Source organism: Panthera onca, chromosome A2, assembly GCF_046562875.1.
Source record: "Panthera onca isolate mPanOnc1 chromosome A2, mPanOnc1 haplotype 2, whole genome shotgun sequence".
Lineage (NCBI taxonomy): Eukaryota > Metazoa > Chordata > Mammalia > Carnivora > Felidae > Panthera > Panthera onca.
Window position 1 is genome coordinate 10,816,536 of NC_138340.1, and position 16,027 is coordinate 10,832,562.

The 16,027-nt window shown below is 45.3% G+C and overlaps 2 protein-coding genes across 2 annotated transcripts; one reads left to right on the forward strand and one right to left on the reverse strand.

Annotated features, from left to right (window-relative positions):
- The first annotated feature begins 272 nt into the window (after positions 1-272).
- LOC145712962 (uncharacterized) lies at positions 273-9,141 on the forward strand. Its single transcript, XM_081790592.1, has 4 exons — positions 273-2,110; positions 2,481-2,670; positions 8,819-8,929; positions 9,013-9,141. The coding sequence occupies exons 1-4, from the start codon at positions 273-275 to the stop codon at positions 9,139-9,141; spliced, it is 2,268 nt and encodes a 755-aa protein (XP_081646718.1).
- Positions 9,142-10,443: 1,302 nt separating this feature from the next.
- Positions 10,444-11,475, reverse strand: LOC132675679 (olfactory receptor-like protein OLF4). The gene has a single exon (XM_060627956.3). It carries the CDS (start codon positions 11,473-11,475, stop codon positions 10,444-10,446), a length of 1,032 nt encoding a protein of 343 aa, XP_060483939.3.
- Between the last annotated feature and the right edge of the window lie 4,552 nt (positions 11,476-16,027).

Consider the following 16,027-nt stretch of genomic DNA (forward strand, 5'->3'; position numbering starts at 1 on the left):
CCTCCAGGGTCTGGTATACTGTACTAGATTTAAAGGACGCCTTCTTCAGTCTGCCGCTGGCACCCCAGAGCCAACCCCTGTTCGCCTTCGAGTGGCATGATCCGGAGGAGGGCTACAGTGGGCAACTCACCTGGACACGGCTACCTCAGGGATTCAAAAATTCACCCACCATCTTCGACGAGGCACTACACGAGGACCTGGGTGAGTACAGAAGGGAGCACCCTGGCCTCACCCTCCTGCAGTACGTAGATGACATCCTGATTGCTGCCGACATGGCCAAAGACTGTGAGCGAGGGACCCAGGACCTGCTGGCTACCCTGGGGGCTTTAGGGTACCGGACATCCGCGAAGAAGGCTCAGATATGCAGGGAGAGGGTAAGTTACCTGGGATATATCCTGGAGGGCGGACAGCGGCGGTTATCAGATGCCAGAAAAGAAACTGTCCTAAAGATCCCTACTCCCACCTCCCGAAGAGAAGTGAGGGAATTCCTAGGATCAGCCGGCTACTGCCGCCTCTGGGTTCCAGGTTTTGCTGAGATCGCCAGGCCCCTATATGAAGCTACCAAAGAGGGGAAAACATTTAAATGGACTGAAAAAGAAGAAATTGCCTTTAATCGGTTAAAAAAGGCCCTCCTAAGTGCCCCAGCCCTGGGCCTACCAGACATTACGAAACCCTTCCACCTCTTTGTAGACGAACATAAGGGAATAGCAAAAGGGGTTCTAACTCAAGCCTTAGGCCCCTGGAACCACCCAGTGGCTTACCTGTCTAAGAAACTAGACCCAGTGGCTGCCGGCTGGCCGCCATGCCTAAGAATTATTGCCGCGACAGCACTCCTAGTCAAGGATGCAGACAAACTGACCCTAGGACAGGAGATCTGGATCACGACCCCACACGCCATTGAAGGGGTCCTGAAACAGCCTCCGGATAGATGGATGAGCAATACACGTATGACTCATTACCAGAGCCTCCTACTCAACCCTCCACGAGTGCGGTTCCACCCCAGTGCAGCCCTCAATCCTGCAACCCTGCTGCCCGACCCTGACCTAGGTGCTCCACTACATGACTGTGCGGGAATCCTGGAACAAGTACATGGATTCCAGACGGACCTGACCGACCGGCCCCTCCCCGATGCCGAGGCTACTTGGTTCACTGATGGCAGCAGCTTTGTGCGAGACGGACACAGGTATGCGGGTGCAGCGGTGGTCACCGAAACGGACACCGTATGGGCGGAGGCTCTACCCTCCGGAACGTCAGCCCAGCGAGCGGAGCTCATAGCCCTCACCAAGGCGCTGATGCTGGGAGCTGGAAAACGGCTTAACATCTACACAGACAGCCGTTATGCATTTGCCACAGCTCATATTCATGGGGCAATTTATCAGGAGAGGGGGTTACTGACGGCAGAAGGACGGACTATAAAAAATAAGCAGGAGATACTTAACCTGCTTACGGCCTTATGGCTTCCTGCCAAGCTAGCCATTATCCACTGCCAAGGGCACCAAAAAGCTGATGACCCAGTAGCTAGAGGTAATCGAAAGGCTGACCAGGCAGCCAAGGCAGTAGCCCTTACTCCAGTCCCCACCATGACCATACAACTACCGGACCCAGGAGACCCAGTTTTACCAGACCAGCCCAAATACTCCCAGGAGGAGTTACAGCGGATCAAGAAACTCCCCATGGCCCAGGAGATAAAGGGATGGTGGTATACACCTAACAAGGAGCTCGTGCTGCCAGACCGGCTCGGAGTCTCAATATTAGAGCACATGCATCGGTCTACTCACATGGGGGCCCGAAAATTAAAAGACTTAATCCGACATGCCGGAATCAAGATTCACCAACAGGACACCAAAATAGAGCAAGTTGTATCTGCCTGCAAGACCTGCCAACTCACCAACGCGAAAGCCACATCAAATAAAAAAGGAACCAGGCTCAGAGGCACCAGACCGGGAGCCCAATGGGAAGTCGACTTCACTGAAGTCAAACCAGGAAAGTATGGTTATAAATATCTTTTAGTATTTACAGACACCTTCTCTGGCTGGGTGGAGGCATACCCAACCAAGCATGAAACGGCTCAGACGGTGGCTAAGAAGCTACTAGAAGACATCTTACCCAGGTATGGTTTTCCTGCCATGGTAGGATCAGACAATGGACCAGCTTTTATCTCTCAGGTAACACAGGCAGTAGCCAAGGCGGTGGGGGCAAACTGGAAATTACATTGTGCTTATAGGCCCCAGAGCTCAGGACAGGTAGAAAGAATGAATAGAACCCTAAAAGAGACCCTTACCAAATTAACCATGCAGACTGGCGGGGACTGGGTGACTCTCCTACCGTACACCCTTTATCGGGTTAGAAACACTCCTTACACTCTGGGTTTTACTCCCTCCCTACGAGATCATGTTTGGCAGGCCACCCCCTGTTATTCCCAGCCTTCGAGCTGAACTTCTTGCAGAGTTTAAAGATCAAGAACTTTTTCTTTCCTTGAGAGGGCTCCAGAGGGCGCACGAGGACATTTGGCCGCGCCTCCGTGCCATCTACGAGGCTGGCCCGACCCCCACACCTCATCAGTACAAGCCGGGAGACTGGGTCTACGTCAAGAGGCACCACCGAGGGACTCTCGAGCCGCGCTGGAAGGGACCCTACAACGTGGTGTTGACAACCCCCACCGCTCTCAAAGTAGACAGCATCGCGACCTGGGTCCATCACACCCACGTTCGGCCAGCGGACCCCTCCTCGATCCGGAAGGACTTCGTCACGCGATGGGCCATCAGTCGGGACCAACACAACCCGCTCAAGCTCAAGCTCAAGTTACAGCGCATTCGACCCACCTAATATTGGTAACTCTGTTAACTCTGCTTGTCATTGCTCATGCTGCCGGGAGTCCCCACACCCCCCCAAAACATCACCTGGCAGATCATAGATACCAGCTCGGGGACAATACTTAATCAGACCTCCCAGAGCCACCCCAGGGACACATGCTTCCCAGAACTTAGTGTAAAATTCCAAACTCTGTTCCCCTTGTCACCATAAATGCAGCCGGTCCCATGATTGGGTCCGTAAGTTACATGACAAGGGGGGAATGAAAGGGCGGGCCTACGCCGGCCGACTCCATCTTGTTCTGTGTTCTCCACCTTGAGTGACTATGTCCCCGACATGACCCCTTTTCCGGGAAAATCACAGAAACCTCAGACCGCGCCTCCTCCCCTTGAGTAACCTCCCGCTCACCCGTTCAAACTTCCTGATCAAAACACGCCCAGCGACCTGCGTAACAGGACTCCGACCCTTCCCCAGCCAATCGGCCGAGGCCACGACCCTTCCCCAGCCAATCAGCTGAGGCCACAGCCATTACCTCACCAACTGCCCCTAGACCGCTATAAAACCTTTGTGCTTTTGAAACTCGCTCTCTCTCCCTGGTATCTCACCGCTGCGTCGGTGCAGGTAGGGGATTGAGCTCGAGCTAGCTCGAATAAAGGTTCTTTTGCTTTTGCATCGGACTCGGCTCCCTAGTGGTCTTTGGGGATCACGAATTCTGGGCATAACACTAATATGTTCTTGGTGTCAGAGGAGACCATAAACCCGAGGAGGCAAAACACCCATTGTGTTCCTATGCAAAATATTTCTTTTTCATGCGCTGCCTCTATTTATTGAAGCATGGAGGCTTTTGTCCGCAGCTGAGGTGGTTTGTTCACTGAGGTAAGGGGTTGCTTAGTGTTCTGTTTATCTCTGAATTCGCTTCCCATTTCTTCTGAAAGCTTTGCAATGCTACCTACTATCATGAGTCTTCCTACCGTCGCATGAAATAGGTTCCTTTTCCCAGTATTTGTCACAAATGATGGCAAATGAACAGTATCAGCCCCACCCATTTCGTGCCTCCGTCCCGCCCTGAAATCGCTCCCACCTGCACGACCAGAGGATGCTTCACACGAGAGCTGGATGTCCTGCTGGCATGTGGCTCAGTGTCCCCAGTTGTTCTGCACAAACGTGCATGTCCTTCAAACTCTCCCAGTTACCCAGAAGGGAGCCCACTTGTCCGTAACGTCGTGGGAAATAAACTTGAATCACAGAACGATCATGAGTGCTCTCCTCAACGTCAGATCATTTGCCACAAATAAAAATCAGCACATCTTCTAAGTGTCTAAGGTCCGTTCGCTTGGGTTATTGTGTCAGTCAGCTACTGCTGTATAACAGGCAGTACTTGTCAAATGAGGTATCATAATACCTTTACAATCAAATGGAATCATGTGCGTGGGAGCGTTTCTGATCTCTGCTGGGCTCCTCGTGGGTCTGGGGTCAGGTGTGAATCTCTACATTGTGTTTCTCAGGCTCATGCGTGGTGTTGAGCTTGGCTGTAGTGCTCTTCTGTCTTCAACCAATTTATGGTCAGATACTGTTCCCGTTTGGAGGTTAATCTTTTTTCTTTATGGAAATAAACTGCTTTATCATGTGAATTACTTAAATGTAATTCCATCGTTCATACATCCATATTAACATTTGGCGTCCTTCCCCATTAGAAGTGCAATCTCCCAGCTCTTAAGTGAGAATCAGCTACCCGTTCTCTAGATCCTAACCTTAGCCATGCCCCATTCGATTTTTTTTCCACTGAATTAAATCTTCGGAGTGTAATTACACACTATAACCTGCATATGTAAAGTGTGCGCTTTGGTGAATTAAAGGAGCCGCACACAAATGAACGGTAGATGTTTCAAGTTTCTATTTGTGTATATTTTAATGCTGTCACATAAGCTTTAGCTGCTTTGTTGGAGAGTTTCTTTTCTAAGTTTATTTATTTATTTTGAGAGAGAGAGAGGAGAGAGAGAGAGATGGGGAGGGGCAGAGACAGGGAGAATCCCAAGCAGGCTCCACAGTGTCAGCCCTGATGCAGGGCTCAGTGCCGTGATGTTAGGTAACTTCTAAACATTCAAGCATCCTGAGACTTTGCTGCGTTCATGTGTCAGCTCTAGCAGTTTTTTGGTGGAGTCTTTCGACTTTTCCACGTAGAGTATCATGTCATCTGCAAAACGTGAAAGTTTGACTTCTTTGCCAATTTGGATGCCTTTATTTCATTTTGTTGTCTGATTGCTGAGGCTAGGACTCCCAACACTATGTTACACAGCAGCGGTGAGAGTGGACATCCCTGTCATGCTGCTGATCTTCGGGGGAAAGCTCTCAGTCTTTTCCCATGGAGGGTGATAGTAGCTGTGGGCCTTTTTTTGTACGGCTTTTATGGTGTTAAGGTATGTTCCTTCTATCCCGACTTTCTTGAGGATTTTTATCAAGAAAGATTCTGTATTCTGTCGAATGCTTTTTCTGCATCCACTGACAGGATCATATGGTTCTTGTCCTTTCTTCTATTAATGTGATGTATCACATCGATTTGCAAACATTGAACCAGACTTGCAGCTCAGGAATGAATCCCATGTGATCATGGTGAATAATTCTTTGGATATACTGTTGAATTCAATTTGCTTGTATCTTGTTAAGAATTTTTGCAGGATATAAAATCAATGTACAGAAATCGGTTGCATTTCTATACAGCAATAATGAAGCAACAGAAAGAGAAATCAAGGAATTGATCTCATATACATAGACCTGGAGGAAACTGTAACTCACAGTGGTGCTGTGAGTTGACTCATCAGGAAGGGGTCACATTCATGGAAAAGGAAGAACAAAAAACCTAACTGCAGTTACTACTTCCAAACTGGTCTCTTGGGATCAGAGAGTCATTAGAGGAATGTCCTTTGTGTGCCAAAGGGTTGTCCACTTGGGAGCCATGCTGGAGTAAGAAGAGAGACATGTACCTAACGAGCAGATACAGGCTGCCGAAAATACCTCCTAGTCTCCTGTCTGTCAGTGTGTGCAACCTTAGACAGGAGTGGGTGTGGTTTTCGTCTGTTTGTTCTGAGTACTAATAATGGCTGGGGGCTGATGCGTCTCTGACCTTCCTGCTTTCTCCATTGAGGAGAAAATGATCTATAATCTAGCATCCAGGGAGGAATTCAGCATCCAGGGAGGGATTCAGACTTCCACAAGGAGACCTTCCTGTCAGACAACTCAGCCTGGTCCATGGCTGAGAGGGTCAGAGAGAGTGGAAGTCGAGAACATTAATCTGTCATCTCCTGAGGGCCAATCCAATTTCGCCCAGAGCATATCGCTGTGTCTGTGTGTTTGCTCGCTTAATTAAGTTATAATGTATTTCTTCAGTGCTAATGTCAGTTTCACTGAATGACTGCCTTGAAGATGTTTCTTATTCTGTACCATTCAATTGCTATTATGGCCATGCTAGAAAACATATGTTGAGATTCTTAAATTCAATGTGTGTTTCTAATGGAGTATAATTTTGTCCCCCAGGGGACATTGATCAATGTCTGGAGACACTATGTCTGTCACGCTGGAGAGGGGTGCACAGAGGTCAGGGATGCTCTGAACATCTTATAGGGCACAGGACACTCCCCACCACAGGGCAGGCTCTGGGAAGGATGGGTGCAGAGACTGGGAAACTCCTGGTGAAAGAATATCAGTATCTGTAATACAGCTGCTTTCAGGTCCTGCCTTCAACCTTGTAACACTTACTCTTACCCCAACAAATTCGGAATAACCCTTTGGCTCCTATTGGAAAGTTTCAACCACAAACAATGTAACAGCCCTATAAGTTTTTTTCCAGGCTGCTGGGTAAAGGAGACAGTTCTTGTTATTTTCCTTAAACTATCCCTCAGTTTCAGCCAAGGTCATATGTTTGATGACTGTCTGATTGGTTTTATTATTATTATATGCCCATAGGTTATTCTCTCTCTCTCTCTCTTTCTCTCTCTAAAACATTATGAGCATTTCAAATGATTCCCTGAGATCATTGTTTCTCAATTGATTTTTGCAACATATTTTGATCATAAAAATTTTTAATTTTATTTAAATAAATCTATCTTCTTACTTCTGACATTATGGCTTTATTTAGTGGTTTTGCTCACCTGTGAATGTTGTATGTAGTTTCCTTGATGTTCTGCTATATTGTATGGTTACACTTACACTGAGGTCATAATCCCTCTGATGTTGGTAACGTGTCTGCGGGAGAGGACCAGTTTCATATTCTTCCAGACAGATATCCACTGATGCCAGTATTAGTTTAGACATCCCTTTATTCTAGATGTTATTTACAATTCAACCTTTTCCAATGAAATGAAATGCAACCTTGCCATATGGTCAATGTCCTTATACTTTGAGACCTAATTTCTGAGTCATCCCACAAATACAAACCGAGCATTGTAGGAACATTATATATTACATTTTTTTGTGTGTAGGCCATTGACAGTTTAATTATGAATCCATGTTGATATCATTAACAGTTTCTTTTTTATAGCCAATTTCAGTTAGTTTTTAGTTTTACATAATTTTGCTGTGCACAGTTCTTTGGAAACTAGTCATTTTCAGCTGGTTTCATTATCCCTTATTTTTTAAATTCTATAATTTTTCATATCCTTGGGGTTTTCATACTAACCATATATTCACATACATTTGTGGCAAAAACAAAAGTGAACAAAGAAGGTGAAATCCCTTCACCAGCGTATGTTTCTGTGTAGCACCAAGGACAGAGAACAATAATATAAATATACGGATGGCATCATGCTGTCAAGCATAATCATATGAAACAAGTTATTTGGTACAAAAGTGGACTGTCGTGATGTCGGGAGCATTTACAGAGCATGGTCTGGGGAAGCCTCTGTCCACTGGCTGACATACAGAATGAGGATTCGAGGTGTCCCTTGGGTTTGTGAAAAAGAGACCAATACCCAGAGTCCAAGAGTATCAATGAGAGGACCTCACCTAGGGAAGGGAGACGAGCGCCTGGGTGGCTCAGTGTGTTAAGAGACCTCTTCTTGCTTTCGGCTCAGCTCAGATCTCACCGTTCGTGAGATTCAGCCCCTTGTTGGGCTCTGTGCCCACAGCATGGAGGCTGCTTGGGACTCTCTCTGTCCCTCCCCTGCTTTGTGCTCTCTCTCTCTCACACCCTCCCTCCCCTGCTTGTGCTCCCTCTCTCTCAAAGAAATAAACATTAAAAAGCAAAAGGGATAACAGGGCTGCCCTCACCTGCTGTCAGCCCCCATGAAGACGAATTGCCCAAGTAATGATGCAAGAGGCACGTGAAAGCGAAGTCTTCCGTGGTTGACCTTGTAACTGCGCACCTGGCAGCCAATCGTGTGCGCTTCCTTTTGTGAAGTGCTGGCTTATCCCTTTGCTCATTTTTTCCCTTGGCCCCACCATATATAAGGTGTTTGACATTAGGAAGATATCGGCACTTTCGTCTTTGGGGGGAGGTAATGTGTTCTCACATGGTTTTTGCTGGGCATCAGGGGAGGCGGTCGTGTGCAAAGCTGTCAGAAGCAAGGAGGTTACTACTGTTCGTCACAGTCCCTTGGGGACCCTCTGAGCTTCTTGGATCCTTGAATTTCAATAAATAAAATTTAAAAAGTTGGGGTACTAACCTTTGGCTGTGTAACAGTTTAGCAGAAACAATTAGGAATTTCATTATTAGATCACAACTTAAGAGTCATCATTTACTCCCTCATGATGAAGTATTTACTATAAGAGATACATTTCGATTTTCTGCAGCATAGACTAGCTTAGCACACTAAAGGGATTCTATGATTTAATTTTGACAAAAGTACAATCTATGAGGTAGTACTTTCATGAGCTGTATTTGCTATTGTAGAAATGGGCTCAGAGGAATTCAATGTTCTGCTCAAAGGCCAAACCAATCAGCATGTAATCTTCATTGCAATGATGTCGGGATGTTTCCGGTTCTGAAACTCTGGGAAGTGGTTCCCAACCAGAGCTGCTCTTGGGATTTCTGTCCATGTCTGAAGAGGTGCTTCTGAATACCTTCAGCTGCAGGACAGCACCCGACAAAAATAGTTATGCAGCTCCAAGGGTCAATGGCGAGAAGGTGAGGAAACCTGTTCCACACTAAGGTTTCTCCACTGTGCACACAATTCACCAGGGACTGTAGTTGAAATGCAAATTCCTCAGGTCTCCAGGGGCCCCGAGGACACTGCTTCTCTAACAAGCTCCCTGGTGGTGTTGATGCTGCGGGTCCTGGATGTGGAGAACAGACTGACAGCAAAGCTGTGGTCCCTCGTTAGGAGAAATTTAAGTTAGAATTAAAGTTGTTAAGATGGCAATACTACCCCAAAGATCTACAGATTCAATGATAATTTGAAAATAACAAAAATGGGGTATGCTTGGAAAACATTTTTAAAACCATCCTAAAATTAAATAAAAAATCTTCCAAGCATGAGCACAGGAGGCCATCCCATTTATTTATGTAGTCTTTAATTTCTTTCAGGACCATTTTATTGTTTTTATTTATAAGTCTTTTGACGGCAATAAGTAATCAATCATTCACCCCAGCGAATAAATCCCCTTAAACACTGCCACTGCTATTCCATACTTGATAGAGAGATGTACAGCTTGAGAAGAAATGTAGAGCATAGTAATAAAAAGGAGAATTTAAATTTGCTTTATCATAGTCGAGGTCATCTTTGACTCCAAGGCCGTACTAAGTCATTCTACTTTTTTGAATTTCTGTTTCCGTGTAGACTCCACTGGTAGACAAGTTTTTGATAATCAGTTTTGCCAGTGACTAATGTAAGCACTGGGGACATAGAGCCTGAGAAGAGAACGGGATCCTAATTTGGAGAAAAAAAGCTAATGGCCCATTATGAAACACACTGGTTTGTTCATCAGGAAAAACAGTTAAGGCAGTGATAAAGGAATGACGGACTCAAAATGAAAAACTGTGGTCCCAGAGTTAGAATAGAATAGAATAGAATAGAATAGAAATGGCCTATTTGCCAAATTGAATTTATTCCAACAGAGAGGTAACAAATCACTATTCTTTTAGTAAAACTAAAAACATTATTCTGTGGAGTGATTCTGTCATTGGTGAAGAAGTTACTCTTTTTTCTTTAAAAATTTTTTTAAATATATTTTTTTTATTTTTTAAGGAAGGGAGAGAGACAGAGGCAAAACATGAGTGGGGGGGAGGGCAGAGACAAAGGGAGAGACACAAATCTGAAACAGGCTCCAGGCTCTGAGCTATCAGCACAGAGCCCAATGCGGGGCTCGAACTCGGGCACCAGGAACCTGAGCCGAAGTCAGATGCTTAACCAACTGAGCCACCCAGGTGCCTCTGTGAAGAAATTATTCTTAAGGAATCCAGGCAGTTCCATGAGACAAATGAGAACTCCTAATTTTCTCATATCACAGCTTGCGAATCAATTTAGAAATAAAAGAAGAAGATGAAGGGAAAAAGGTTGGATCACAGAGAGGGAAAAACTTAATACAATGAGGAACTAAATTGTACTGAGTGGTTGAAAAAATAAAAATTCCAGGAAATAAACGAGAGAAACAAACTCTATGTCTACAATCTACTTAAAAAAACACACACAATTTCTGACGCTAAGACTTTGAGGCTTGCAATCCTGGGAAATTCTTCATCCGCAGGACAATTGGACCTTTTCTAACTGCCATTGCAGAGAATCTCCTCAGAGCCCCCTTTATGTCTTTGTTCCTCAGGCTGTAGATGAAGGGGTTCAGCATGGGCGTGACCACCGTGTACATCACCGAGGCTGTGGCACTTGTGTGGGAGCCCTGGGTAGCAGCAGAGCTGAGGTACACTCCTAGGCTCGTACAATAAAATAAGGAGACAACCGAGAGGTGAGACGCACAGGTGGAAAATGCTTTGTATTTTCCCTGAGCTGAGGAGATCCCACGTATGGAGGAAACTATCTTGGAGTAAGAGTAAATTATTCCAACGAAAGGACCACCACCCACTAGGATAGCTGCAAAATACATCACCAAGTTATTAAGAAAGGTGTCAGAACAGGCAAGTTGGATCATCTGATTGAGTTCACAGGAAAAATGTGGGATTTCCAAGCCTGTCCAGAAGGACAGCCGCAACACCATTGAAGTTTGCAACAAGGAATGCAGGACAGTCGTGATCCAGGACACCAGGACCAGCAGTGCACAGAGCCGGGGGCTCATGATGACCGTGTATTGCAGGGGGTGACAGATGGCCACAAACCTGTCATAGGCCATAATGGCCAGGAGGCAGATGTCCAATCCTGAAAAGATTATGAAAAAGTTCACCTGTGTGATGCAGTCCTCATAGGTTATGACTTTGCTCTGGGTCTGGATGTTCCAGAGCATCTTCGGGATGGTGGTGGAGGTGATGCAGATGTCTACAAAGGACAGGTTGGCCAGGAAGAAGTACATGGGCGTGTGGAGGCGGGAGTCAGAGCTGACGGCCAGGAGGATGAGCAGGTTGCCAAACACAGTGATCAGGTACATGGAGAGGAAAAGCCCAAATACGAGGGGCTGCAGTTCTGGACCGTCTGAAAATCCCAGAAGCAGAAATTCTGATATCCGTGTATCATTTCCTGGTTCCATGAGGTTGCACTGACCACGAGGAAAGACGATGGGAGACATCATTAATTTTCACCTGAACAGCATCACTCACATTGTTGCAATGCTACGATTTATATTTTGCTGTCAAGAAGTTGTAGTGAGGGTCAAACATTTTCCAGGCCTTGTCTAGACAATGAGTCCGGGAAAATCAAAAGCCAGTATACTCCAGTGATGGAGAATGAACAGAAGGAAATAAAAATATCAGTAGGACATCAGAGGGTGTCAAGTGCTGTGAAGAGAACAAGAGGAGGTGTGAAGGAGAGTGTGGATACAAGTGTTATTTTGTAATTGGTGTTCAGTCAAGAACAGTGAACAAGGCGACATCTGAATGGAGACCTCAGGGAAAGGAAGGCGGGAGCCACGAGCATGTCTGGGGAAGTGTGTGTTGGCTGAGGGAATGGCCTCTGCTAAGGCCCGAGGATGATCCTACTTTGAGCTATTTGGGTCCCAAACAGGAAGCATGTGTAGGAAGGGGAGTGAACAGGAGGGAAATCAGAGACGGTGTGAGGCAATTTCAAGGAAATGGGCGCTGCTCGTTAACCCGCAAGAAAACAGAGTCGTATTTTAGACTCTACTTGCGAAGTCTCCTGTAAATTGACATCGAGCCCTCCTGAGTACTGTGTGTTGATTGAGTTCTGGCTTCTGTATTCACCTTAGAACATATTAGACCATGTACCCTTGTTCCTAGGATTAATCCCACTCCAAAAGCATGCACACACACAAATCATTGTTTCTCTGGCTGTGTTCTTACCATGACTTCTCACCCCCAGCCCCCGTGATTAAGTTTGGAGGGAGTATAACTCAAGCTGGCCAAATCCATAATCATTCCCCTAAACAATGTAAAATGTTACCTGAATTCCAATGAACAAGCGTCCCGTGAATAACATTGACAAGTCAGACTGGCATGTTCATTTTCGTTCCTGTATTTGAAGTTTTTAATGTTTATTTATTATTGAGAGAGAGAGAGAGACAGAGCGTGCATGGGTGAGGGGAGGAGAGAGAGGGAGACACAGAATCCGCAGCAGGCTCCAGGCTCCGAGATGTCAGCACAGAGCCCGACGCGGGGTTCGAACTCACAGACCGCGAGATCATGACCTGAGCCGAAGTCAGATGCACACCCATCAGCCTTTGATAATACACAAAATCCCATGCAGGCTCCACGCTCGGCATGGAGACTGACGCATGGTTTGATCTCATGGACCATGAGATCATGACCTGAGTCGAAACAAGAGTCAGATGCTCAACGGACTGAGCCACCCAGGCACCACTGTATTCCAATTTAGTTGGTGAAGGTTGTTTCCTAAAGGCTGGCACAGGTGGCTATCCATCTATAAGAAAATAAAGTTTCCCTAGTATGCACATTTTAACAATTCAGAGGGATTAGAGATCTTGAAGTAAATGGAAACAGTACATTTTTAGTGAACATGAATAAAAACGCAGATACAAGCCACAGGTGAGCAAAATCATTGTAATTAAGGCAGGAAAATCAGAAGTAAGAAGATGGATATATTTAGCTATATAAAATTTAAATCATTTTGGGGACATAATATCCAACCCAAGGCAATAAACGGTAATCTGTGAACTTCATTTGAAATGCTGCTATCTGTGGAATAGGCATAGACTTTATGGACATATAATAACAATAGACATGTAACAATGAACCTGGTGATCAAATACGTACATATTGGCTCAAATTCAGTAACGGTTGAAGAAAACAAGATCTCTCGAGCTGACTGGGTTGAAATTTTTAAACAGGTAGAAACAAGAGATTCTCTAATTTTTCTGGGAGGAATGGGAACCACTGCGATGTTGAGAAAACAACCTGAAGACAGCTACAAATGTGAAAACACAGATGTTCTTTAACTCAGAGATTCTCAGTCTCGGCACCCTTGACGTTCCGATCCAGACTGGTCTCTGTGCTGTGTGTCCTGGGCTTTGAACGTGTTTAGAGCATCCCTGGCCCTTCCTGAGCCCCCCCCCCCCCACCATGTGACACCCAAATGAGTCGTGTCCGCCTGAGGGACAGTGTTCCCTCCAGTGGAGAACCAGATTTTTCACATAACAATCTCAAAATATTTTTGCAGAATTATTATAATAGCAATGCATCGAGAAAAGCTAGGAAAAGCTTTCGAAGTGTGAGTAGCACAGCCGTATCATGAAATATTATGCAGACATTGAAATAAAGAATCAGCCTTTCCCTAGTCGGTTGGAGACAAGTCGATGAGGTAGTTTTGAGGAGAAGGAAGAGTGGACGCAGGTAGAAGAAAAGACTACCCTAAAACCTAAAGAGCGTTTATGTTGCCCACAGCCCGCCATTCATTCATCCGTCTGGTTTTGAATGTGTACGTGCGTCTAAGATAGGAAGAGAACTTTATGAGAACTGAAAGAATAAAGACTTCCAGGAGGAGTGAAATTAGGGCAAGTTTCAAAACAACTGTGTGAAACGAAATTATGTGAGAATCTAAAAGCGACTTACAAAAGGCATAAAATGATTTAGTGGTATCGAGGTGGGCCACTGATTTCAGATCACACTTCCAAACACGTGGAAAGAAAAGAATGCGATAGAATCACCTTTATCACTGGGGAAGGGGCCGTATCTAAATGATAAATATTTTCTTATAACGACATATGGATTCAAATATGCTTATGGAGGGTAAGTTGATCTTCAGTCAAATGTAAAGAAGCCGTGGTAGTCAGAGGTAACACAACTTCCAGAAATAGACCTTTTCACAAAGGGCCAAAAGGAACTGCAGGGAATAACAGAGATGGGAAGGCACGTGGAAATGTGTATAGACAGTGATTTGTGAGCAATGTACAAAATGCCACGTATACTCCTTTTTGTTTATAGCAAGAATTTGCAAGTGAAGAATATTAGTGACAGCTCAGTATAGGATAATGAAGTCAGGCAAATAAATAAATAAGTAAGTAAATAAGTAAATAAATAAATAACAAGAGAGAACACAGTACAACCGAGTGACAGATTTGACCCCATATTACTAATGAACACAGTCCTATATGTCTATGTCACAGTGCGTATATGTCTAGATGTACACAGTAGTACTCAATGGTAAACGGCAATGTGGGAAAAATAACACCGAACCCCCCATCTACTTCCTTTTTAGAAAGAATGTAATCAGAAATGGAAGTAGCACCTCCCCGACTCCACTGTACACATGCAAAGACGCGTTAGAGACTGAGCCACCCAGGCACCCCCCAGGATGCCTCATTTACAGACAAAAAAGAAATGTCCTGACTTCACTGCGCATCCCTCCATCCCTAATTTTCCTATTCCCTTCAACTGCAAAACTCATTGGACGCGTTCTACTTTTACTGGAAGTATTTCCTGCCTCCCCTCCCATCACTTCACTGGCAACAATCACCCATGTGTGGCTGAGTTCAATGTGCAATCCTTTCTGTAACATCATCCACGAGGTCATTAAGTAATCAGGCAAGCAAATGACCATAGAGATCTCCAGGTTCTGGGCTAGGCTGGTGGCTGTGTGGTGACCTTAGGTAAATGCACCCGGCTTTGATTCTCCCTAATCTTTTCCTGAAGATCCTGCCGGGTCTCAGCCTCACCTGGATGGGAGCTCTGAGGGAGAGGTCTCCTTGTGGCTGTCTGAATCCCCTCCAGATGGTTATTGGTGGCAACTAAACTCTGTCCCCACACAAGATGACAGGACAGAGGCTAGCATGAGTCTCCCAGCCAAGCTTCAGACTCCAGAAGCAACAACCAGGTCCCATCAGCCCAAGGTTGCACAGGCAGAGGGACGGCACACAGGAGATATTTATAGTTTCCTCTGTTCATGAGGCATGTTCCCCTCCTGCCTCTCCAACCTACAGCACATGATTTCCCTGGAGGACACTGGTCTGGAGACAAAGGAAAGATGTTTGGAGATTCCATATTCCCAATAGACTGTGACCCCAGTGTTAATCACTCCTTCCTCTTGAACTCTGCTCCTCCCAGAGGGCAGACATCCCAGCATCTCATCCCAACCCTGATTTCAGCTTTTCCCCCAAGTCTAGAACTGAACAATCTTTGTGGATTAGATGCCTTGGGTGTCCAAACACTTGGCTTGTGGTGGAGACACAGCTCCGCTATCTATGGAACATTCCTATTTCCTTTTCAACGAGTTCCTTTGATATGAACCCCAAGCACTATGTACCTCAGCTTCATGACACATTTTCCAAACATTTAGGAATTCCATAATATGTCACAAGTTAACAGCTGCCATGTAGCCCCTCTGTGTGAAGCATTTGTCAGTTATATAAAATATATAAAATATATTTAGATCATATTTTGCACTATGATATGAGCTTGGGATAGAAAAGTAAACAGATTCTTCCCTGTAGCTTCCAGAAGGAACCAAGCCTTGCAAACATCTTCCTTTCAGACCCATGAGAACGACTTCAGGCTTTTGAGCCCCAGAATTGTAAGAGCATACATGTGTTTTCAAACACTAATGTAGTCATTTTACATTAACATTAGGACTTGAACACAAACATTTGTCCAATAAAATTTTGTTAAGAACCTGAGACTAAGTTTCTCTGTTCATTCACTATAGCTCCCCCTGGG